The sequence below is a fragment of the Onychomys torridus genome, chromosome 4 (genome assembly GCF_903995425.1).
Source record: "Onychomys torridus chromosome 4, mOncTor1.1, whole genome shotgun sequence".
NCBI classification, from domain to species: domain Eukaryota; kingdom Metazoa; phylum Chordata; class Mammalia; order Rodentia; family Cricetidae; genus Onychomys; species Onychomys torridus.
Window position 1 is genome coordinate 64386142 of NC_050446.1, and position 26516 is coordinate 64412657.

General features: G+C 37.0%; 3 protein-coding genes across 3 annotated transcripts; 1 reads left to right on the top strand and 2 right to left on the bottom strand.

The window, feature by feature from the left end:
• Positions 1–7630: 7630 nt before the first annotated feature.
• LOC118582614 (olfactory receptor 4S2-like) lies at positions 7631–8584 on the top strand. Its single transcript, XM_036185614.1, has one exon. The coding sequence runs from the start codon at positions 7631–7633 to the stop codon at positions 8582–8584; it is 954 nt and encodes a 317-aa protein (XP_036041507.1).
• Positions 8585–10988: 2404 nt separating this feature from the next.
• Positions 10989–14107, bottom strand: LOC118581816 (transcription termination factor 1-like). Its single transcript, XM_036184250.1, is given in 3 exon segments — positions 10989–11620; positions 11623–13177; positions 14096–14107. Coding segments are annotated over 3 exon segments (2199 nt in total).
• Positions 14108–17544: 3437 nt separating this feature from the next.
• On the bottom strand, positions 17545–18505 carry LOC118582924 (olfactory receptor 4C16-like). The gene has a single exon (XM_036186093.1). The coding sequence runs from the start codon at positions 18469–18471 to the stop codon at positions 17545–17547; it is 927 nt and encodes a 308-aa protein (XP_036041986.1). The 5' UTR covers positions 18472–18505.
• Between the last annotated feature and the right edge of the window lie 8011 nt (positions 18506–26516).

Sequence of the window (26516 nt, forward strand, 5' to 3'; positions counted from 1 at the left end):
TGGCATGGTAACCACAACCTCAGCTCTATAGCAAACCCACATCTGAAAAGAAGAGTTTTCGACCCAGATCCTGAAATCATCGACCACCTCTTATATGCCTGTCCAAAGTGCAAGAAAACGTAGAGATAAATTGAACAGCTGAATTTTAGCATTGTAAGACTTTGAATTTTTGCAGACTTGTTTGAAACTTAAGTCAAGAAACAGATACATTTTGATATTGCTTCAGCCATTATCCTTAATAGAAAACCTTCTATTAGAAAATAGACTATAAGCTATTGAAGTTGTTACGAAAATCATGAACCAAAAACAGTTCTTAATCCATGCGAGCGTTGGAATGGTTGCAGGTGTTCTTGCATCGGTTATGACCTGGGCACAACAGTTGGAGTCTATCTTATTATTATGAGATAGTTTGAGAGAATTGTTCTTTATAAATCAGTCTATTATATTATTCCATGATAATCTATAAGAATCATACCACATAAGTTATAATCTGTTGTGTTATTATATAATAGTCTGTGAGAATCATTCTTTGTGTTTGTGAATTGTCTGTTCTTTTCACTAATGGTACTAAGTTGTGATAAAAAGCCACAGTCTAATCTTCTCAAGCTCTTGTTGCAGGGTGTTTGTATAGCATTCCATTTAGGGTTGTTATATATTTCAATACTCTTTCTTTATATATCACTGATATAAAGTATAATTTATTCATTCAAAAGGCTTGGATAATTCAGAGAAAATTGCTAGGATGACTAATATAGGAGATTTATGTAGATGTAAACAAGTTAGCCTGTCTAGGATTGAAGCAATTGGTTATGATGTACATAAATGAATATAAACATTGCTAACAATTCTGTAGGGGAAAATGTAGAGAACTCTGGAAGCAGCCACATATGCAATGGAGATAATAAGAAATAAAACAAAACAACCTCCCTGGAATATTTTATATGGTTATGTTAACAATATTAGCACCCAGATAATCACCACTGGGAAATCTTATCAAATAATGTCTTCTATGCATCAGAAGTGATTGCTTGTGATATTTAAAAAGTAAGTCAGTTCTGAAACAACTCAAAAGCAGTTTTTGTGTAAATGCTTCCTTTAAGAGAAGGGATGAGCCATTAAAAAGGCAAACTAATGTTCATAATAGCAGTGGAATCACATAGTCAAATGCACAGAGAGTAGAGATGAGAACTCAAGACTGATGAGATGTCTCAATGAGTAAAGACACCAACCACCAAGTTTAATGACCTAAGCTCTTTTACTGGACCCACATAGTGGAAAGAGACATGTGATTCTCAAATTTGTCCAATCATGTCCATTTGCACACCCTGACAATTGTGTGTTCACACAAAGAGACACATAAACAACAAATAAATGCAATAAAGAGACTTGTTTTTGATACAAAATGAAAAACATTAAATATATGAAGAGTTATATATTACTTCCTTAGATCCTATAGAAATTAAAGACATTATAAGAGAGGTATATAAATAGCTTGAGACCATACTGAAAGACTAATGATTTCAAGTTTGAAGTCCATGTTAAAAATTGCATAAATATGTTTTCACATATTAGGAGAACTGCTTAAAAAGTCAGCATGCAATTAAAATAAAACACAACAAGCTTTTTCTCAATTAAGATTTAATGACTGTTTCTCAGAAAACAGGGCCTCAATCTACCACAAGATTCAGCTATACTACTCTTAGGCATATACCCAAAGGATGCTCCATCATACCACACAAATATATGTGCAACTCTGTTCATAGTAGCTTTATTAGTAATAGTCAGAACCTGGAAACAACTTAAATGTCCCTCAACTGAGGAATGATAAAGAAAATGTGATACATTTACACAATGGAATATTACTCAGCTGTTAAAAAGAGTGATATCAGGAAATTTGAAGACAAATAGATGGAAGTAGAAAAAAATCATCCTGAGTGAGGTAACCTAGACCAAGAAAGACAAACATGGTATATACTCACTCATAGTGGATAATTATTGAATAATCAGGGTCCTGGGATTGTGCTACATCCAGCATGAGGTATCTGAGGGATAAAAAAATCTATGTACACTATGCACTTGTATCTGTTAACTTTATTCCTCTAAGACAAATTCAATAAATACAGCTATAGCTTCATCAGGCATTCAGGACAAGAATAAATATAACATACCAAGCTCTTTATCCATCTACTTTATTTCTGTGGGATGAAATTCTGTCCACATAGCTTCAGTTCTGTCCAGTTCCCTAGCTCATAGTCCTGCTAATGACTAATCTCCTATGATTCCAGCATCATCTTCATCCTGTTTCCTCATTCTCCATTCCACTACACTCTACTCCTAGCACTCAGAAAACTCTACCCAAGATCTCAGAACCTCTGTCTTCCTCTCTTCTCCCTTGCCATGCCATTCTGTCTTTTCTACAGAAAAATATCTCTCTTTGCCAAGCAGTTCACTGCAACCTCAGGAATGTTCCTCCACCATACCTTCTACCTTGATATGCTAAAAACTTCTATTGTTCTCAGTCAGTGACTCTGGATAGTCACTATGCCCTAAGGCAAGGAGATAGACTGAACTTCATTTGCACAAGAAGCAAAGCTATGAGTCTCCAGCCAGCTTGTCTTCTAGGTTCATGAGTGCTATGGGGTTATGAGGGTGGTGAGTAAGTAACCTAGAACTTCAGCAGGTTTGGAAATATTTGAGCATGCAAGAATTTCATAGTAGAAGACAGCTGAAATATTAAAGGCTGGATAGTACCAAACATTCATAATAAATTGTTTGTCTTTTGACAGACCCTTGGCCAGTCAAAGTATAGCTTTAATACACAACTGAATCTCTAAAATATATTCTTGCAGCCCACAAGAGATAATCATGTTATAATCCACAGACTCTGGGCGACTAGGTAACAAGGGGTGTTCATGGGGGATGCCTGGAATTCCCTGAGAAGTGGAAATAGAAGAAATTTCATGATTGGACTGTGGCAGGAGGTGATGAGAACCCAAAGATCAGGTTGTGAGGGCAGAAGAGAAGAGCACTGAGAGAGACTACTAAAAAGAGAGGGCATTTCAAAATCAAAAATAAAGCTAATGCAAGAAAATCTCCCAGGAATCTACAAAGATGACTCCAGCTAAGATTACTAGAAATAGTTGATACATATTCTGAACTGGACATCTCCTGTAACCATTCAGAACTTCAAGAGGGATATTAGGACACCAACCCAGCCATACAACATTTGACCTACAGTCTTTCCTTCCTATGGGATGTGCTGGGGTAAGGGTGACCTAGAGATTGAGGGAGTGGCCAACCAAGGACTGGTCTAGCCTAAAACCCATGTCACAAATAAACCCACACCTGAAACTGCCTGAAGCATCAGAACCTGTAGCTGAAAGTTTTCCTGTGCTCCATCCAGTCTGCAGTCGCTCAGACCCTAGTAAACACACAGAGGCTTATATTAATTAAAACTACACAGCCATTAGTACAGGCCTACCACTGACTACCTCTTACACTTAAACTCAACCCATTTCTGTTAATATCTATATGTTGCCATGTGTTTCATGGCTTTACCTGTGTGCCATTTCATGCTGCTCCCTGGATGGCAGCTGACATAACCTGACTCAGCCTTCCTCTTCCCAGAATTCTCCTTGTCTACTTGTCCCGCCTATACTTCCTACCTGGCTACTGGCCAATCACCATTTTATTAAACCAGTGTACAAAAGTATTATTCCACAGCTAAGACCCACTTGCTGGATGACACAGAGACCTGAGATACAACCAAATACAGCTGGAGGAAAAAAAATGTCAATGTGATGATGCCTAATGACATTCTGCTATACTCATAGCTTGATGCTTCACTGGGTTTTCATCTGAACAGCTTCATTCAGCAACTGATGGAAACACGTGAAGAACCACAGGAAAACATCAGGCTGAACATTGGAGAATCCTGCAGAAGAGAGGGAGGAAGGAAGAGACAGTCAAAGACACTACCAGAAAACTCACAGAATCAAATATTCTGAGCTCATAGGTGCTCACACAGACTGAACCTACAATGAGGGAGCCTGCATGGGACTCTCCTAGGCACTCTGCACACACTTTACAGTAGTGTAGCTTGGTTACAGTTTTTTTGTTCCAGTGCAGGAGAACTGAAAATTTATGTACATGTGAATTGCACAGAAATCTTTACAGAAGTATTGTTCATAATAGTCATAAGCTAGTAACACAAAAATCTAAATATCCACAAGGGAATGACAATAGAGCTGCATATCTCTTAGTACTAAATAAGAACAGGTCACCAATAATGACCCTACTTGGGAAAATTCCAAAACATTATGCTATAAAAATGTAATAGTCACATAAAATTGTATTGCTTTTATTCCAGAAACAAAGCTCTTTCTGAATTACCACCTGTGATATGGATATTTTGCATGTGAACCAAAGAGAAAATTAAGGTGTCATTGAGGGGCCCCACAATTCTGTCAAAAGCTGGGTTTTTCTTTCACTTTGTACTTTTTTATTCTCTTTATTTATTTTTATTTTCTGAAAATGACTTTTTAATGCAACTTGGATGCTCTTGGATACTTAGCTGTCTGTGGGTATATACACCCATAAGTTTTCCAGTGAATTACTTTGTGGCAGTTCTGTTCCATTCCAAATCTGTCTTCTGTCTCCAGTCTTCCTTCTTTCTTTTTTTTTATTATTTTTTAAATAAGAGTCAGGGTCTCACTATGTAGCTGTAACCAGCCTGGAACTCTCTGTATAGACCAGGATGGCCTTGAACTCATAGAGAACTCTATGACTCTGCCTCCCAAGTACTAGGATTAAAGATGTTTTATCATGTTTGGCCAATTACTTTAAGAGTGAGTATTTCTCTAATTATTTTCCTTTATTTCTAGCTTTTTTTATTTGTTAGAAGTAGAGCAATTCAAACCTAAACAATGAGATAAACTGGGTAAGATAATAAACATATTATTTAACATATGTATCACATGTATAATAATTCAAGTAACAAAGTTATAATCAAAATATTACTTCTGTTTGCTAATTTTTTTCTGGATTATGGCTATGATCTGAGCATTAATTAACCTTTAACTTTAAAATAGTCACTTAGTTTTTAATTCAATAGACACTAGAATTTAAAGTGCATTTTAGGTCTGCAATTTTATTTTGACTGTGGAGTAAGACTCTGGGAATACATTCTCCCCAAGGTCATTTACAGTTTTCCTTCGTCTCCTTAACTAGACTACATAAAAAGTAGAAGAAGGAGCATTTTTTGTCAAAGGCACAATGTCCAGGCAGATTTCGGTAAATGAGAAGATCTAGAACAAGGAAGACTGTGTTCTGTCATCCTATGTTTAGGAGAACAAGGATTCTCTGATATTCATTATTTGTAATTACTTAGGAATACTATACGATGTAAAGAGAAGATAAAAAATAATGTAAGTTCAAGCCCACTTGAAAATTATCAGCAAGATTTGTTCTTCTTCTCAAACTAAGGATATGTTTGTAGAAGGAGGTGGGTTGTCAACTTTTTTGCATTTATAATAAAATTTAAATACCCTGTATTTTTAAGAAAATGAAGTATGAGGTTATGACAATGTTAATAGAATGACATATCTTTTGTGTATGGTGCCTTAGAGAGAGTGAATTACAACTGGGAATAAGAAAATGCTAGTCATTGGAATGAACATCATGTCTGAAATGTTGAAAAAAGGGGAAGGAAGCTTTTAGATGCACATTGTCTTAGAGAAAGAGTGTTTCCCCTCCTCCTCTGTGCTTTAGACAATACAGGAACAGTATCAAGTTTGTGAGTAAGTAACTATCTGTTCTAGATAAACAAATCAACAAACACAGAAACAGTTACTATAAACTTCTCTAATATGTGCTCATTGGTTTTTAATAATTTCTATTTTTTAAATCATTAAGATGCCAAAAGAATCCCAGTTCATAAAACCTTCAGACTGAGCTTGATTCCAACTCTTATCAGAAACCACTGTTCTCTTGCCAATTTACCCTTTTATCTGCATTACAGACACAGACCTATAGTGATTTTTCTACAACTCTAGGACAAATACCTGAAGATTCACAGCACACATGGCTTCCCAGAATCTCCTGGTTGCCCTGCTCTTTCTGCAAAAGACAGCTGAAATTGCAGAATTCTGTGGCTGAAAGAATTAAACATAATGGACCTTGAGAGATGCGTTCCCAAAAGGTTACCTTACCACCACAGGGATCACTTATGCTCATGCATTGATTTGAGAAAGGATCTTGAAACCTCTATTAATCACAGCTTATCCACATTTGCTTTCTCATATCAATAATACCCATTAGAATGCCTGCAACTCTACTGCTAAATATACTTCTATTGAAATCAAATTTGTCCTCTCCTGAGAGTCATTCCAGCTTAATTGAATAATAAACTCTCCCAGAAATATTGAATTCAAAGTTGTGCACATGGAGCAGTTGGTGTAGCTAACATGAATCAGGATATATGAGGATGCATGAAGAAAAGCTGATGTTAAATTACAGAGCACTTCCTATCTGGGATCCTAATCAAGCTGGCAGAGCTGGCTTCATCTGCGTAAGATTCTTCTATTATCATTAATTATTATCATATTGATGCATATTACCTTATCTTTGCCTCTTCTTCAGGATATTGTGGTTATTCTATGCTTATGGGAGTGATTTAATTCCATTGTAGAAGTGACAATTTATGACAAATAATAATACCTTAAAAGTTTATTATATCACAAATACATTAAGGGAGGTCTCAAAAAGTTAAATGTATCATTTGGCTTAAAGTGGGATTATTACAAAATCAAATATGTTTCATTTAAGACTCTTTCTTTTTTGTTTTTTTTTTTTTTTGAACTTAACAAATTTTATTACATCTATTTTTCATATCAAGCACTGAGGTATCTATAAACTATTAATAATCTATTTTTAACTTTTTGTTGTATTAGAAGATAAGAGGTCCAATGTAGAGGCTGCTAGTAAAGATGAATTGACTAAAGGTTAAAATGTGTGGCTCAATGGGCCACTCTATAGCTTCTAAGAATCTTTGTATAACACTATATAGTGATATTGAACACCTGAGGTCAGATGAGAGGCCATAATTTCACTTCAAGATGACCCAATTTTTGGAGGAAGGAAAATCTGTAGAAGTCACTGGGGCTGTGCTACTTGTGAATTCTGAGCAGATGTGACACTGAGACAGTGCAGTGTGAAGTGGGGAAAATCTGAGAAAACATTCTCATTTCCACATAAAAAAAGGCAGGAAGTATTTGCTGATACTTCAGAAAGAAGTCTATTTATCTTATACAAAAGATCCAAGTATATTAAAAGCTGTTGTATAAACCTTACAAAGAAGAGGAGGGAGGTCTTCAGGTGTCATCTGAGACTACAAAAAATAGCCTTATGCCTTTGGACTTCACTTCTCATCTGAACTGAAAAGAGCATGGGAATATAACACTGAGGTAAGTTGATCAGAACAGATGCCTTTAAACTGAAGCTTAAGTTTGGAAGACATAAGGGCTCACCTTCCAACTCCAGCCACTTTAATTTTTCATTTGTTATAAATAGAAATGAATGTTGATGGTCTTTTTCATTTGTATTTCAGGTAATTTAATGTACTCTTGGGAATATGGCTTCAAGATCTTATTCCATAGGAGTAAATAATGTCACTGAATTCATTTTCTTGGGTCTTTCTCAGAACCCAGAAGTTGAAGAAGTATGCTTTATTGTGTTCTCCTTCTTTTACATGGTCATAGTGCTGGGAAACCTCCTCATTATGCTTACAGTTTGCACTGGCAATCTTTTCAAGTCCCCCATGTATTTTTTCCTCAACTTTCTATCTTTTGTGGACATTTGCTACTCCTCAGTCACAGCACCCAAGATGATTGGTGACCTGTTAGTGAAGAAAAAAACTATCTCCTATGTGGGGTGCATGGTACAACTCTTTGGGGCTCATTTCCTTGGTTGCACTGAGATCTTCATTCTTACCGTCATGGCCTATGATCGATATGTAGCCATCTGTAAACCCCTCCACTACATGACTATCATGGACCGTGACAGATGTAACAAGATGTTGCTGGGCACATGGGTGGGTGGGTTCTTTCACTCCATTATCCAAGTTGCTCTGGTGGTACAGCTCCCCTTTTGTGGACCCAATGAGATTGATCACTACTTCTGTGATATACACCCTGTCCTGAAACTTGCCTGCACAGATACTTACATTGTTGGTGTTTTTGTGACAGCCAACAGTGGTACCATTGCACTGGGCAGTTTTGTTATCTTACTAATCTCATATACAGTTATTCTGGTGTCTCTGAGAAAACAGTCAGCAGAAGGCAGACGCAAAGCTCTCTCCACCTGTGGTTCCCACATTGCTGTGGTCATCATCTTTTTTGGTCCCTGTACATTCATGTATATGCGGCCTGACACTACCTTCTCAGAGGATAAGATGGTGGCTGTATTTTACACCATTATCACTCCCATGCTGAACCCTCTGATTTACACTCTGAGAAATGCAGAAGTAAAGAATGCAATGAGGAAACTGTGGGCTAGAAAGGTTTTCTGGCAGACTACAGGAAAATAGCTGAAAGTTATCATTTCATTTGGCAAACTTCAATTTCTTCGGCCTTGACTAATGCCATTGCTTAGTGAAACAATAACAGCAACCTCCCAGGATTCAGGTGAGAAATGTTGGGGCACTGTGTTATACAGAAGTAAGGAATGATAATCATGATCATATTATACTATTTATGTTCAGATAATATACAGAAATGTGAATGAAAAAACTTCTAGTATTCAATCCTAAAAATCATATGGAATCATTATGCCTCCTCTTCCTACTTAACAATTTTAAGTGAGAGCATGACTTTGAAATACTTAAGACTGTTTCTAGGGTTTAGAAATATGGTTCTGAATTTGGGTGGTGGTAACACATGCCTTTAATCCCAGCACCTGCTAGGTAATGGAATCTATGTGAGTTCTAGGCCACCATATTCTACAAAGCAAGTGTGAAGACAGTCAGGGCTACATAGAGAAGTCCTGTCTCAAAAAATGAGAAAAAAATGGTATTTACCTATTAAGCTCTCAGTGTATGTATATTGCATAAATGATTATACACATGGGAAGGATCACATCCAAGGCAATATCTTCTTAATAGATTTCAGACAACAAGAATATTAAGCTTCACAACATTGAAACTCTGATACAACTGGCAAAGAATATAAAAAAAAATATTTAGAAGACAAAATGTAGTTTTAATCATTTGGTTTATGTAAATAGTGTTTCCATTCATTATTAGTCATTTTCTTTTAGTCCAACAATTACTATATTAGATTGACTGTTCTGTAACATCTCTCTTCTGATACCATTCCATTTTTCCCATTGTCATTTTAGATAGATTTCTGAGTATAACCTTTCCCTTCACTGGATCCACACACTGAGATTTATTTTACTAGAGTAAATATTGAGTATAAATGTGCCTTTACAATTGTTTCATTATATATTGCTAAAACAAAATTATACAGCTACTTTTTCTTTCTAGACATGGCTTTTAACTATATTGAAAATGGAATATAAGTGTTACTCCTGGGAAAGCCTGTATTGCCTAAGAATAACATTGCTGTATTCATATGATTAAATGTTTTTTTTATAAACAACCAATTTTATTTTTATGTTTACAAAATGAAGAAAATATATATTCCTTTGAAATATTTCACAAAAATAAACTTTCGTGTCATTCAAATCTATTGTTTTCATTTTAATTTACCATATGATATTCCATTCTAGGATCATACCATAACTTAACATAGTTCTTAAAGAATAATCCTTTTCTCTTCTCTATTACAAACAACATTGGTTTATACATTAATACTATTATTACTATAGGAATAAGTTAGTCCTGTCAGCTCTGAGATTTGAAGGTCTGAGGGACAGAGGTGGCTAGGTAGAGAAGCATGTACTAAGACAGCATCATGTTTGTGTGTTTGTTTGAGACAGGGTCTTCTATAGCCCAGGCTGGCCTAGAACCTGCTATTGAACTCCCAATCCTCTCCCTGCACCTGAGTGCTGGATACATGCATGTGCACCACCAGACTACTCAATGTTATCTGCATGTCTATGCAGTGCTGGGCTACAGTAGCAAGCAGAAGCCCCCCTCTTAGTGTGTTCCCTTCTCCTGTGGCTGGTCTAGCCCACCTTTTAATGGTGCCATAGAGATGACATCTGAGAGCTGTGGAGGGGCAGTAGATTGCTGAGCGGCACCAATGGGAACAGAGTATAGGGTATAATTTGCCACACTTTCCTTCCTCTGTGCTCCCCAGCACAGACAGGACAGAAGTCTGAACACTTGGTGTCCTAGACTCCCTTGCAGCAGAGTTCTGCTAAGGTCACACATAGACACATGTCTCTGCAGAGAGATGTGCTGTTGGAGGGACACAGGCCACTGCAGGAAAGCAGCAGCAGACAGCCTGAGGTATAGAAGCAGCTGGTGGGGATACGGGGAAACTGGGGTGGTCTGCGGAGCTACACATGTCAAGCAGTGCCTGCCTGCTCTCTGGGCAATGCATGCCTCCTGTTGGCACCGGCATTCCGTTTAACAACCTGTGTGCATATGCTTGAGACCAGGTCTCACTATCTAACCCAGGGCAGCCTCAATCTTATGACCCCCCTGCCTGTCTCCACAGCGCAGTGTCCACCACCATGCACAGATCTTGAACACTTTTTGTTACCTAAACACCTTTAGAAAGTTCTCTCTGAAACTCCTAAGCTGGTTTTGCTTTCCTGATTGGTAGAAGAGCCCCCTTTCACCTTGTCCTGATAGGGACAGTGGAGCTGTGCCCAGCTGGACAGACTCTTCTAAGACTGACAGCTGAGCTTCTACAGACATCACAGGTGTGCCAGCAGATTGGGCCACCAGCAGTCCAGAAGAGGGATGCACAGCAAGAGGTCCAAGGGGACAGCAACCAGTCTGCAAAGAGGAGATCCAGTCACTACACACCAGGGGCACCGGGCTCCTTTGGCCCCTCCCCGTTGCTACCATGCTCACAATAGAAGATGTCTTTGAATAGGAAATCTTGTTTGGGAGCTGAGGGCGTCTGGATCTGGCTGCTGTTCTTCCCCATCTTCTTGTCTAACTGTTCCTTCAGCAAAGGCAAACTGGTCTCATATAAGTAGTCAATGATCTCCGGAAAAGTCTTTTTCTGCCAAAAAGGAACACAGGCAGCTTTCAGCTTATAAAACTTTGCCTGAACAAAAGATGGAGGGACATCCCCTATGGCACTAGCAAGCTCTTCCCAATCTATTTCATTAGCATCATTCACATTTAGTTCATACAACCTTTTAATAAGGGTGATTTGGGCCTGCAGAGCTTTGGCCCCACGATACACGACTCCATCATGGGTCATCCTTTTGGTGAGAATCTCTGTCCACTTACTTTTGCACTGCATCCAGTTTCTGGTCTCCACTCTAGCCTCCACTTCTACCCAGGATATGCCCTTGTACAGTTTCTCCTGGACGATTGACAGGCGACCCTCAGGATCTTCCTGGAGTCTAGAGTCCAGCTCTCTTAACTCCTGGGGAGACATTTTCTTTAGGATCACATCCTCCACAGCCTTGATTTGATCTGGGTTTCCGTTATACTCCAAGCACCATGGTTTCTATGATCACCAATCTGAGAGTACTTCAGAGCGACAGAGAGACTGCTTCGGGCCACCATTGCCCCGATCATTTTCCAGTCGTTTCCATGGAGGGAATGGTACGCCTTCAGCTTCTTAGTATCTTCTTCATTGTATCTGTATGTGTAATTATTCACATCAAACATCTTCTTTGCTCGATAGTACACAGGCTTCCAGGGCCGCGCGATGCCTTTCCCAATGTGCACTCTGAACGCATGCTTTCGTTTTAAGTTTGTGATCAGAGACGTTTCCTCTGGATATCTGTCTGTGTATAGCAGCTTGTCTGCACTCTCAATTCCAGTCAGGGACAGGAATTCTTGCACATTTTTCTCTATTTGTTCATTTACTTTAACAGAAAATTTGCCAAATCGAATAGCAACACCTTGTGCCTTAAATTCTTTGAAGCGCCCCAGGTCATCCCAATACATGCGTCTGATTGTGGTGGCTGCCCTTTCCTGTATATCAGGAATGAACTCTTGGAGCTGCCTCACTGCAGAGCCCAAATCCACATCTGATTCTTCAGAATCCCTCCCATCTTCAGATAGGTATCTTGTTGCAGAATTGCTGGCTGATTCCAAATTGCTTTCTTCTTCATGGGTAGATTCTAACCTCTGCATCTCTTCTGCATGTTTCCCCCTGGAACAAGCTTGGGTTTCTGCCTTCCTTGGTCTGCAGTCCACATCTTCTTCCCTCAAAGCATCAGTGCCTTCTAATGAATCTATGGTGGCATTCTCAGCATTGCTGTCAAGCAGCGTGATATTGTCATTAGAAGCGGTAATAGCAACAGATGCATCCTTCCTTTTCTTAGACTTCTTCCTGGTACTGTGGGGTCCTCTGACCCTCTCAACTTCTTCAGTCCCAACCTCTCCTCCAGGGTGTGTGCTATCAAGACACTCGGTGTGCCCCCCCCCCCAAATCTTGGTTCCTGAACACTTTTTCCTTAGGCGTTTTTTGTTTTGTTTTGTTTTTTTTTTTTTTTTTTTTATATGAGACACTGCTAGTTCTGTGCTTTTGCCTTCTAGATACACAGAAGACAAGGACTCTGAGAGGGGCAGGGTGATGCTCTCATGCTGGCTTCCCTATACAGCATCTCAGGATGCAGCTTTCTTTGGATGCTTTTGATTCTTTTTGCTCCGAACGTCACTGTGTAGCTCTTGACAGTCATATTTTTGGGACTCAGCAATGGGCAGCTCCTCTGCTTTGTCCACTTCTGCTAATTTCTGTTCCTGGCTCACATCTACATAAACAATATTCACATCTTTTCTAGAACTCTCTAGCAGGTTCTCGATGTTTTCTTTATTTACAAGGATGATCCCTGATTCCATATCCACCTCCCAAACACTACTTCTCTTTTTCTTTTTATGGGTAGAAGTGGTCTTTTTGGCTTTATGGAAGATTTCTGATTTTTTCAGAAGGGAAGAAGTAAGTTGCTGGGACTCCTTCCTCCTCTTCTTCCTCTTGGCTAGGTGAGGATGCTCACTCTCCAAACTCTCAGGGGCTGGTATCTGGGGAAAGCCTCAGACACAGAAGACTGTTTCTTTTTCTTGCAAAAAGCTACAGTGTGGATCATAAATCTGCTTGAGTCTCCTTCCATCCTGTTCTGTTGATAATGTAGCCCCTAGTCTTCCAACCAGGAAGTATATGGAGCCATATGCTTAAATGTTAACAAAATAAACAATATGTTTACTGGATAGCCATGAAAACTTAGCACTAATGCCTATGTGTTTTTGGGCCTGGTGGGGGTGTTGGTGGGGGAGTCAGGATGAGGATACAGATTTCAGAGTCAATCTCAGCTGCATAGAAATTTCCAGGCAGCCTAGCAGAATAAGACCTTGTCACATCTGCTTTTCTTTGGTTTCCTGAAAAAAGACACTCCCAGAAAAGGTTTCTTTCTCTCTATGTAAATAAAATTTGAAACTTTACTATATCTTCCTGCCTCTTTTCCATTATATTTTTTATTCTTCTTGTTATATTTCTAAATTCCCTATTCTTTTTAAAAGGGACATAAATTGTTCTGTCGTTTAGAAATGAAAAACAAGCCAAGCGGTGGTGGCACAGGCCTTTAATCCCAGCACTGGGGAGGCAGAGCCAGGCACATCTCTGTGAGTTCAAGGCTAGCTTGGTCTACCAAGTGAGTTCCAGGAAAGGAGCAAAGCTACACAAGGAAACCCTGTCTTGAAAAACAAAAAACAAACAAACAAAAACAAACAAACAAACAAAAAAGAAAAACAAATTCTTCCTAAAATCTTGTCATCTTGTGGATCCCTTTTGCAAATTGTTTCCTGGACTTTAAATGTGTCTTTTACAAGGAGAATGGAGATACTTGAAGGGCTTTCAAGTCATCTTTCTGTTAGAATAGACTGTGGTACAGATGGTGAGCATTTGAAGTTTGAAGTTTGAAGTCCCGAAGAACTTGAACTCACTCTCTGCGCCATAGCTCATCAGCTTTGAGGCATAATATACCCAGAGATCCTGCCTAGTTCAATGAAGGTCTAAGTAGCAATGAAAGAAATACCAATTAGTGTTCTGAAGATATTATTAGCCTATATTCCAGATTAAGTTAGGTATACCTGCTTTATTTTTCTTGATGAATTTTATTGTAGTGCTGATAAAATGTATTTTTTTATTTAATGTGTATACATGGTATAATATACATATAATATGAGGAATGAACATTAAAAGCAAATATATTAGCATATCCATCACCACAGTTATTGTGTGTGTGTACATATGTATATGAATGTGGTTCCTTTGCCACAGGGTCTGATTTGCTACATAAGGATAGGACAGGCTTTGGTGAAAAAGACATTGACACAGCTTAAAAGGTACATAAAAAACTCATGTTTTCTATGATCCATGTTCAGTAAAGATTAACAAACTGTACACAAGAAACTGTCCTTTCTTCATCTCTACATTTTCCCAATTTTAGAGTCTTACACCACTTTGAAGACTACCTATGCTGTAAATTTGTAAAAGAAAACAAAAAAGGAAAAAACAACATGAGTATATACTTGAGCACTCATAAAGCCTTTTTAAAATAGGATTGTAGAGTCTCATTTGTAAACTTGAAAAATAGAGATATTCATCATCTGATTTAAAATGTTAAATTAATGGAATATACCATAATTGGAGAACTGATGATTAATTGCAATGTCTTCCAATGGAAATGTGTGAGTGGCATAGTTTACATGGAATTACAATTTTAGAAATATGCATTGTTTGAAAAGGTTATCATATGCAACATGCACATTGTTTTACATTTTTTTAAAAGTTCAATGCAAACCACAAATGAAAGTAGTTAGAACCTCTTTCTTTTCATAGGCAACAATTCTGTCAATACACCTGTGCAAGACAGAGCTATATGTTTTTTTTGCAATTTTCTCTAGTAAGAACATCATTATGCTCTTTGGGGATGGAACCATGAAGGAGCAGAAGCTCAAATGTGTCCGTGTGACATGGGGTTAAAGATCATCCAGTGCACTTTTCCTATGCACCGCCTCAAGAATTAAAGTAATATAGTTAGATAGTAAAGTTAGCTATCTCCTCTCTTAAAGATTACAACTTGAAAGCTTACCATTTTTCTGTACCAGTGTATGGTGGGTAGACATTGATTGAATAGCTAGAACAAGATACAATAAAGAGCTCCAACATTTTGTCTTGTCACCACCCATATTATATGACATTCATCTTGTTGTTATTCCCAGAAGGTAAGTGAGGCCATCTAACATGGACAATCACAATATAAGAAAAAACAAGAGCCTTGTCATCACAGGCAGAACTAAACATAAGGACATAAAAGAAGACGGTAGTGTAGAAGAATGTAAATGGAATAGTGATGTGTGAATTACAGGTGAAGAAGGACTTGAGGAAGACCTCAGATGTGAATGTCCTTGGAGTGAACAACATGATGGTGTAAGGAGTTATCAGCAAAAGTCAGTGTCTTAAGAATCTGTAAGCAATGGCTGTATATCCAACATACTTTGTATCTTCTTTGAAACCTTTGAGATCTGATTCCAGATAGCCAAGACTATGAACACTTACAGCCTTTGTAGACCCTTTCTATATATGGTCTTCATAAGTATATACAAAATATCAATGATGGATAGCTGTGTTGATGTATAGTAACAAAAAAAGAAACTACTATCTTCATTGCTACAATATACCTTTAGTTCAAATACTTCTATATCTGCTCCAGCTAATCTCTCCTGTTTACACTGAGAATCTTAAAATAATTCATACCTATGGTAGAACTATTTCTATTTCTAGAACTAATCAATAATTATATTGATCTATTTTTTTAATCTCCTACCATAATTCCTTATACCATTGAATTCTACTCTAGATATTTATATCTGGGTTAGGGACATATATAGGTTATATTAGCAATTTTTGCCATTATTATGACAGGATGTTAACAGAGGCATTTTCAAGAAGGAAAGGGTAATTTGGCTTATGGTTTCAAAGAGCTTTCATTACAATAAGGCGGAGAAGGCATAACAATAGGAGAAATTCTATCTTTGGTGTCTGGAGCATGAGCCTCAATTTTTGCATGGTATCAGACAGAGCCAAAGTTCTTGGAAATGGAAGCAGAAACAGGTATAAACTCAAAGTCCATAACTTTATGATATACTTCCTATAGGTTACACAAAACACAGTTTCCCAAATCTTCAATGCAGCACTGAAGCCTGATCCAGATCATTCAAACAGTGAGACCATAGGATACATTCAAATTCAAATGGTGGCTGGGCTAGAGAGATGGCTCAGCAGTTATGAACACTCATTGATTTTATAAAGAGCCAACATTTGATTCCCAACAGTCACATAGTGGTTCTCAGACACTCTTAACTCAAATCCAAACCATAGCATTCTATAATCATATTAATCTTACATTAGAAAAAAGTGATTATAATTCTTATGATTCAAGATGAACTGTTCTCCCAAAGTTCAAAAGTGCCCAATTATTATTTTAAAAATATAGTGATTGTAAAGCCACAAGTGAAATCTTCCTAATGTCTGAGGGTTTCTGCTGATGTGTGAGTTCTCTCTACTTGTTCTAATGTTATTACAGGCTCTGAGTAATGACATATACACAAAACAAAAACCTATGGAATATAATTTCAAAACTGAATGGTAAGTTATTTAACACGCACATGTACATGTACATATATTTTGCAAGTATCTCTCTTTATATAATGATATAGATAGATGATATATAGATAAATAGATAACCAGGCAGGCAGGCAGGCAGGCAGATATCTAAGAATGACAGATATATTCACACATACTCTGGCCATAACAATAATTATGATAACATTAGTTTAAATATATTCCCTAGTTAGGTGTTAAAAATAAGGACTATGTGAAGAGGAAGAAGATGCTAATACAGGCTGTACACACTCATAGACAGACATTCACTCTCTATCAAACACACACAGTTAAACACACAACACACTCATATAGTACCTTGAACCAAAACTTCTATAAATTTGTAAATACATTACATTCCTTTGATTGAAGAAGACATGAACAAAGGTGTCATAAGGAAATATAATCACAATCAGAAAGAGAAAAAATCTATAAAAAGAAAATCATTTGAGAGAAGGTAAACATTCCAATGCTCTGAATATAAGATATTTGACCAGAACATGGACCTAGTAGAGATTAACATTTAAAACAATGTGACTGAGATAAATCCTCAGATCTCCTTATTACATCTTCTTTTCCATCAAATAATTTGATATTTACGTCAGGATACACACAATTTGCCCATTCTCTAAGAGAAACCAAACCTCCATTTCCAGAACAGTTCTATTCTAAACATAGAGCTGAAAACTAAGATTTTCTTTATTAAATAAATACAAGCTTTGTTTCCTTATATATCACCTGAGACTTTTTTGTTCCACAGCTTCCTCATGGCATTTTTCACCTCTGCATTCCTCAGTGTGTAAATCAGAGGGTTGAGAAAGGGTGTACAAATTGTATAAAACACCGATATCATTTTGTCCATAGGAAAGGTGGTTGCAGGACGAGTATATATAAATATGCAAGGCACAAAAAACAAGATGACTACAATGATGTGGGAGACACAAGTGAACAGGGCTTTCTTCCTCCCTTCAGCACTGTGGTTTCTCAAGGAATACAGAATGATGACATATGAGACCATGAGCATGAGGAAGCTCACTGTGCAAAGAGTCCCACTATTGGCCACCAGGAGAAGGTTGATCACATATGTGTCTGAACAGGCAAGTTTCAACAGTGGCTGCAAGTCACAGAAATAGTGATCAATCTCATTGGGACCACAGAAGGGTAAACTCAAGGCCAGAAATATCTGAACTGAAGAATGCACACATGATCCCACACAGACTATGGCCACCAGCATCCCACAGACCTGGCGGTTCATGATGGTCATGTAGTGCAGAGGCTTACAGATGGCTACATAGCGGTCAACAGCCATGAGGATGAGGATGAAGATCTCCAGGGAGCCAAATAAATGGAATGTAAAGACTTGGAGTATGCACTCACTGAAAGAGATAGAGGCCTCTTTCCTCAGAGAATCCACAATCGTTCTAGGGGCTACAGTTGTAGAGAAGCAGGTGTCAGACAAGGACAAGTAGAACAGAAAGAAGTACATTGGACTCCCAAGTGCCTGGCTTGTCTTTATGGTAGTAATGATCAGAAAGTTACCCAGTAATGTCCCCATGTAAAAGAACAGGAAAATGGCAAACACTAAGTTCTTCCTTCTGGGGTCCTGTGTCAAGCCAAGGAGAAAGAAACTGGTCACATTTATGTTCAGCTGCATGGTTCATGAATGAGAAGGAAAAAGCATGAAATGTGTCATCTGAAAAAAAAAAAAGAAAAGAAAAAAGGAACTAGTTTTACCAAGTGGCAAGATAGATTATTTAAAATAAAATATTTCTTTCTTATAAACACATTCTACATATGCATTATTAAACTGTTGTTCTACTCTCTGTGTTCAATTCCAAGATCTTCATTAGTGTCACAAGTGATAAGAGTAACACTTTCTCCACAATAATCTTCACACACATTTACTGACGTTAGCATGGTTCTGATTAATTTTGCAGTTCAATTAGTGTGAAATGAAATGTACACTTTCCTTTATTATTTATCTTATTGTTTCAAAGCAAACTATCTGGTGGGGCATCACTTATCTATTATTTAATTTTCTTTATTTAGAAAATTTTGAGTATCCTTGGAAGTGGTCACATAAATTTGCCTGGGCCTCACTTTCTATAAAATTCTTATTTTCAATTGATTTTACATTATCTACATTTATAAGTACTACTACAATCATTTGAGATATGCAGGTGCTCTATAAATAATCTGATAATATCTTAAAATATTCTTCACAATATTTTGAAAATGGTGTGTTTTTTGACAGAAAAAAATGTTCCTTGATAGACTCTTATATACCTCAATGTCTTTTTTTTCTCTACTTCTGAAAAGTATATCTTTCACTATTCATATTCTCTCAGAATATATTCAAGTGAAGGGATATTTCATATTATCTAATGATACTTGTTTGCAATCTAAATATCCTCATATATAGGATACCTTGATGATTTTTGCCAATAATTTATAAGATCAGATCACAGTTATCATCTCCAGTAAGATATTTTAATAATCTTGCATCTAAAAATTCCACTTTCTCAAGCAACAGGAAAGTTTCAGAAGAAGGTTAGTATGGTTTTAGAAAAAGGGATGGAAGGTACTCTATATTTGACTATTCTGTTCAACCTACTTTCAGACCTGGAAATTATTATGATTATATCGAAGCATGAAATATCACTTCTTACAATAAATTCTACTTTTAATGGGGGAAATTTTAGAATAGACTTTCAAAGTAAAATCTTTTTTAGCTTTTGCTTATAAAATGTCATTATCATCATACAAACTGAAATTTAATATATTTTGTGAAGGCCCACTTGTTCACAGTGTTCTTCTTATCCCTGCTGCACCTGCACTACATACACTATGGTGACAACTATGAACCTTTCTAAGGCAGAGTATTATAACTGAGACAGATACAACTTGACATTTGTATGTTTATTTCACCTCATCCTTGGGAATTGTATCACTTCACCCAGTTAGAAAGTTTTCTTTCTCTCACTAGTTTTAATGAAATAAAATTTATTTAATTTTATTATATGTTCACTTAGCCTGCATGAGTATATGTGCAACATTTGTGTGCCTGGATCCTGAGAATCATGAATGCTTTGCCTACATGTATGTATATACACCTATGTGTGCCTGGGTCCTGAGACACATTAATGCTTTTCTTGCACTTGTGTATGTATACTATGTGTTTTCCTGCTTTGTACAAGTTTAAAAGATGAAACTGACTCCCTGAAAATAGGTTTAGAGATAAGTTGTCAGCCATCATGTGTGTGCTGGTAATGAAACCCAGGTGTTCTGCTAGAGCAATAAGTGCTCTTATCTTTTGAGCTGTATCTCTAGAATTCTATTCTACTATTTAAAAAAACAATGAAAATGTGTAATCAAGTTAATCATTTTGATGTGCTAGGGGATTTCCCAGGAATCCATAAGGATGACCCCAGCTTAGACTACTAGCAATAGTGGGGAGGGTGCCTGAACTGGCTTACCCCAGTAATCAGATTGGTAAATACCCCTAACTGTCATCATAGAGCTTTTCTCCAGTACCTGATGGAAGCAGATGCAGAGATCCACAGCCAAACACCAGGCTGAGCTCCAGGAGTCCAGTCGAAGAGAGAGAAGTGGGATTCTTTGAGCAAGGGGCATCAAGATTAGGATGGGAAAACCTACAGAGACAACCAAACCAAACTAGTGGGAACTCATGAAATTTAGACCAACACCTAGGGAGCTTCCACTAGACTGGACTAGACCTTCTGCATAATAGAGACAGTTGTGTAGTTTGATCTGCTTAAGTGGCACCCTGGCAGTAGGATCAGGATCCATTCCTGGTGCATGAAGAGGCATTTTGGAGTCCACTACCTATGGTGGGACACCTCTCACAGGCTTGAGGTAGGGGGAGAGGCTTGGACATGCCTCTACTGAATATACTAGGCTATGCTGACTCTCCATGGGAGGCCTTACCTTCTTGTAGGAGGGAATGAGGGGGTAGGTTGTGGTGGGGGGAGGCTGGAGGGCCTGGAGAAGGGAAGAGGTGTATCTGTGATTGGAATTTAAAAAGAAAGTTAAACAGGACTTATTGTGAAAAAAAAAACAATATTTATTTGTAATGTATGATCCCTGGCAAGAAATGAAACCATAAAGAAAAATAGTTTTCATATCTGACTTTCAAAATTATGATTTATGTCTTCTTCATTTAAAAAATGTATAAAAGGAGTAACTAAGCTGAGGACCTGGATTTTTATTTATAATTTTTATTTATATTTATATTTTGAATTTATGTCCAAATGCCTCTCCAAAAGTAGGAATAACTTCAATTCATCAGGTTCTCATCAGGCATTAAAATGTATCTCAACGTCCTCAAGACAAAAGGCTCCAGAATCCAGCATAACTTCTAGAAACAACTGCCCTTACCTCCACGTTTCAAACAGGATGAAGCAACTTTAGATTGGCTCCATTGGCTAAACACACAGTATGAAGGTGTTGGAGGTGATGGAGAAGAACTGAAATAATTTCAATCCAGAAAAGGCAGAGAATACAGGAAGGCAGAAATCAGTGTCTGGTGGCTCCTTCCAGGGGTCTACATAGTACTGAGAGCCTGCAGTGGGAAGAATCTGCTTGTCCAGGATGATACCTTAAAGAATCCCCTGTCCTGAATTCAGTGACACTGGCTTATGTCTTTTAGAGACTCATACTTAAGTTTACTTCCATGCATAGGTCATCATATTCTAGGAATACTAATTGGCTGCCTAAATTATTTAGCCTGTAAGACCTTAAATTATAGAGTTACATAACCACCCTCCTCAAGCCTCTCGAGCTATGTTACTGAATCCCATGATTAATACTATATATCAAAAGGAGCACTGGGAAATAGCCTTGGGCAGAGAATTCACACAATGAAGCCTATTCAAGGTATACTTTCTGTATTTAGTTCCTCAGTTGTAAGGAAATAGTCTATGAAATAATTATTTGAGTCTTACTAGACAGACAGCAGGTTTATTGTGAAGGGCTTAAGGCTTCATAAGATGATCACAAACATTTGTGAAGAAGCAGCTACTTTGTGAGATTTAAGGAACATCCTTATACAGGATTATTTTATTATTACTCTTCATTACATATATAATATTTGTCATTACTTTTTTAGCTAATCTGAAGTTTATCTGTGAAGCAACTTCTTAAAGTTAATCTTAGGTGTGTGTCTATTGTAAATTAGAGATTTATAATATCATTCTAGAAGCATGTAAAGATTATTCATACTATACTAATAATACACAGTACTCTGCTCAAGTATATGAACTTGCTCACCAAAAATCTGGCAGAAGTTTTGTCAAGTTCATTATTCCATATTAAACTTTTCTTCAATTTTCAGTTAGATGTAACATAATGTCCCCTAGGACTTAGGTACACCTGCATCATTCTTGGTCAGTCTAATTTCATCTAGCTACTTTATGTGAAAACATTTGGTAATCTTTCTATACTTTAGCATCTCAAGAAACAAACATAAACTATAATATATCAAATGCATCCTTCACTTCCCACACTTAATGATGGACTTTCAAATACCTGTTTCTTATAAGGAATTCAATGATTTTAGAGACTTGCTTTATTCCAAAGATAGTATACTGAGCTGTTAAATTTAATGCTTCTTTTCCAAAAGCTAGAATAGTACTCTAATCATATATTCACACAGTGTGTTGAAACGTATTAAAATATACATATTTATCAAATCTGTGCTAAGTTTCTTTGAACTCACAATGTGGAAGCAATAATCTCTCTCACCTGTTAGAGGGCTGGCTACAGGAGTCTCACCTGTCCAACACCTTTTGATAGCAGCTTTCCCACAGGATGCTGGAAAAAATGTTATTTCTGCCCTCCAGAGGGAATACATTAACACATATTGGCACAAGACATTGACATATCAGGTCGCATTATCACCTAAAGTTTCCCTTCTTCAGCTAATCATAAACATTCCAGAGGCTGTAGTGCATCTAATTTGTACTGTCTGTTTAGACTGTAGCACAGAGGAGATCATAGAAGTGAAAAGCATAAAATAGTTTAATCTTGGTCACTCAAAGATAACTCTGGCAGGACTTACAGGTGTGGGGTTCAGTGACTGAAAATTAGATGCTATATTTAGAAAATTCTATGAGAATCAAAGCCTAAGATATAGTTCACAAAAAGGTGAAAGATAGGGATAGGTTGGTAATTTCTTAGACCTAGCAGAAAGACAAAGAACATTAAGACCATCAGAAGGAAAGGCGCTTTCCACCTTGGTGTCTGTTTGAAGTGTTTTATACCTAAGAACTGAAGATTGTGGCACAACTAAATTCATGCTAAAGTTTGCCTATATGCGGACAATATTCTTCTAATAAAGATTCCTTATGTAAGAATGGTAAAATAGCATCTTAAGGGCAAGCATCTGTTGTCCTTGAGTTCAGACTTACTCCTCTCCTAGCTGTAAGCCTGTCCTTACTGAATACCTCACAACCATGATGAAGAGCTTAGTTAGAGTCAAAAGATATTCTCAGGCTTTTTTTTTTTTTAGCTTTTTATAGTAAGAATTAATGACTGAGCAAGGTAGGCACCTTTAGGAGCACAATTCTCTGTTAATAATGTACCTTGAAAGTATGTTTTCCTTTATTTCAAGCTAAAAGTTTATGGTGTAAGCTGAGAGTTCTCAGGGGTATTTCTGTATATCACTGGAATATTTTATCGGTGTGCTTCATGACTTTGAGCTAAGCAAAGCTCTCCACCCATATGTCTACTACTATGATTTTTCTTTAAATTATGACCTTGAACTATACATGCTCAAGAGCATGCTCCTTAAATGAACATGCTTAAGAGTGGTTTCAACCTGTGATCAAGGAGGGCAAAAATACCACAGTAGAGGCTGTTGGTGGTGTGCTACATATTTGTGACAGAGGACTGCCTGTGTTTCTATACATAACCACATGAATGCCATGAGGGAGCCTGAGCATGGTGTTGTGAACCAGAACAAAATATATGAATAATAAACATGTGTGGAGCTGTCACAGATTCCAGCAAGGAGTACACTTCTATTGCTTTGTTGAATAGGTATTTTATATCAAATACCTTCCAAACATCTGTGTTCATGTCAATTAACTATTGTCGTCTTCAAACTTGTTCACTGAGGAAAAATTTTCTTTATATAATGAGTAGTAGTTATAAAAGAGAATCAAAACTGATCAAAGAGACTGATAATAGGTAAATCTTGCTATAGGCTGGAAGCCAAGTGTTCAGAAAATGATCATACTCATATCAACCTTTCTAAGGTTTAAGGCAGTGTAAGAGTTAAAGGAAAGTAGCAGAGTGTCAGGACATAGCATTTAGGTCATAAATAGATGTTCCTGTGGTGACAAAGAGAAAGACTGGCCCACATTCCTAGCAAGAAAAAAGACTAAACAATACTTCTATGGATTTTTAGTACCATCATTATCTTAAAGAAATAAATAAACATTGCTAAATGAATTTATAACAAAGGAAATTTTAGAAAGAACATAGACAAGTAGTAAGTTAATCACAGTTCAATATAATTTTCAATTTAATATTATAACATCATATTTATCCCCAAATTGTATATCTTAAAAAATAAAATGAATCATACTATGTGTTTCTTCTTGTGGTATGTATTTCTGGATAGCAGTCTTTTGATGGTTCAGACACTTCTTTTCACTCATTCTCTAAACCATCAAATATCCCAAGTAGGAAAAGCATGCATAGATTAATCATGCTAACAGACATGTGATCAGCACACATCTACACACTCTGCTTTATCACTGAAAATCCTTGTTCCAGGGAAAGATGTTACATAGCACCAACTAATTTTAAAAAGCATATGCATAAATAGTGATAGAGATACTTTTCTTTTGGAAGGGGCAAAATATTCCTTTAATATGCTAGTCTTTTGAACAATTGCATGGGTGAAGCAATGATTTAGGTACGTGCACATTTTGAGATAAACATGAAGACGAGTTCCTGACACCACAGACAAATTGTGGTGACTTTAAGATCCTCCCTTTCCCAATTCCTACATGATGCTAAGACAGTAAAGCTCAATCAAAGAATCCTGTACAGAGTAAATCCAGAAATTATGATCAAAGAAAGACAAATGCATGAGTAGAGGAAAATAGCTAAACAAAGGGAATTAAAACACGGAGCTGTGGGAGAGAGTGCATAATGGCAATAGTATATAAAACATGGGAGAAACTAAGTGGAGCAGCAATCTCTCTCTAACAGAGAAAATAAAAATGTGACATTTTACAAGGAACTGTCAAAAGGCTGGACTCTATTCTTTCCTTGTTAGGTAAATGGAGGCATCTGCTGATTGATTTCATTTTTCTAAAAATAGGTTCTCATAATATATGACTTTAGGTTACATTAGTTTATAACATAATTGGAAGTACAGTAAATACTATGATATAAAATGCAAATAAAAGTTGAGGTTATAACTCAGTTATATACTGCAGTGAACACAAACATATAAAATCAAAAGGTCTTTGAGTGTTACTTGGTGTGTTTATTTATCCCTTAATTTTTGTGAGTTATTTCTAATAAAATAATGTCAAGTTATATTTATTTTATGTGAACATATGTGTATTTTATTCATAGCCTGGCTGAATTAAATTGTGAAGATTAGTTTTTAAGAAGCATTCCTCTCAAATGCTGGATTATTTGGGAAAAAGTAGAGGAATTGAAGATTTTTTGGCTTCTTGATTGGTATCCAGAATCTTCCTGAGAAGTTGAGAGCAGGGGTGTGGTTTTATATAAGGTATAATCTCTCAACTGCAGTAACCAGAGCAAGCTAGGCTGAGAGGATGAAGAAAAAATGCATTGGATCTGGGAGAAATATTGTTGTACATTCATAAGCAGGACATAACAGGAAGTAGAAAGAGAATGTGAAGAAAAAGCATAAATCATGAAAGTGTCTCATAAAACACGCCCTCTTATGACTTCAATTCATTAACTGAGATATTCCAGCTGAAATATTATATCACTACACATGCACCATAAAAATATACTCTCATGGCTATTGCAAATGAGTAAGGCATAGACAGGAAGAGTTACAAAGTCAGTATGTCCCCCTGAACCACCCAAATCCCAAAGCAGGTTTCATACCACCATTATTATTCCAGTAGAGTGAGGTCTGAAGTTATACCTTTAGATTCAAATAGGCTTTAGAAGGGTAACCAATGAAAGAGATGGTAATATGGAAGCTTAATGTGCTCAAAGTATACTATATACATTACAAAAATGCTTTTATGCAGTCCAGTATAATGTAAATGAATACATGTCAAAGGAAAAATTTTAAACATAATAAGAGTAAAATTAAATAAGCGAGAAGGTTGGAATCAATTAATAACAAAACAGGGTTTTAGGTAATAATTGAGACAGAGAATTGAAGTGGCTAAAGGGGTGCTTCATTTTTAGTATGTGTGGGTATTGGGTAGGTGGGGCAGAGAATGGAACCTAGGGCTTTCCCATCCTAAACACATACTCTACCAAACCACGGCCATTTTTATAGTCTTCACATCCACCTGATCACTTCTGGACTAATTTGTGCTATGTAGAGTATACATAGCAGTAAATTGCTTCTTTGACTCCTAACCCTATCCCCCAAAACACACATATAACTTGTGCTTTCTGTGATCCTTCAAATGATAGCTGCCTTGGGAACATAGGACCATAATTACAAGA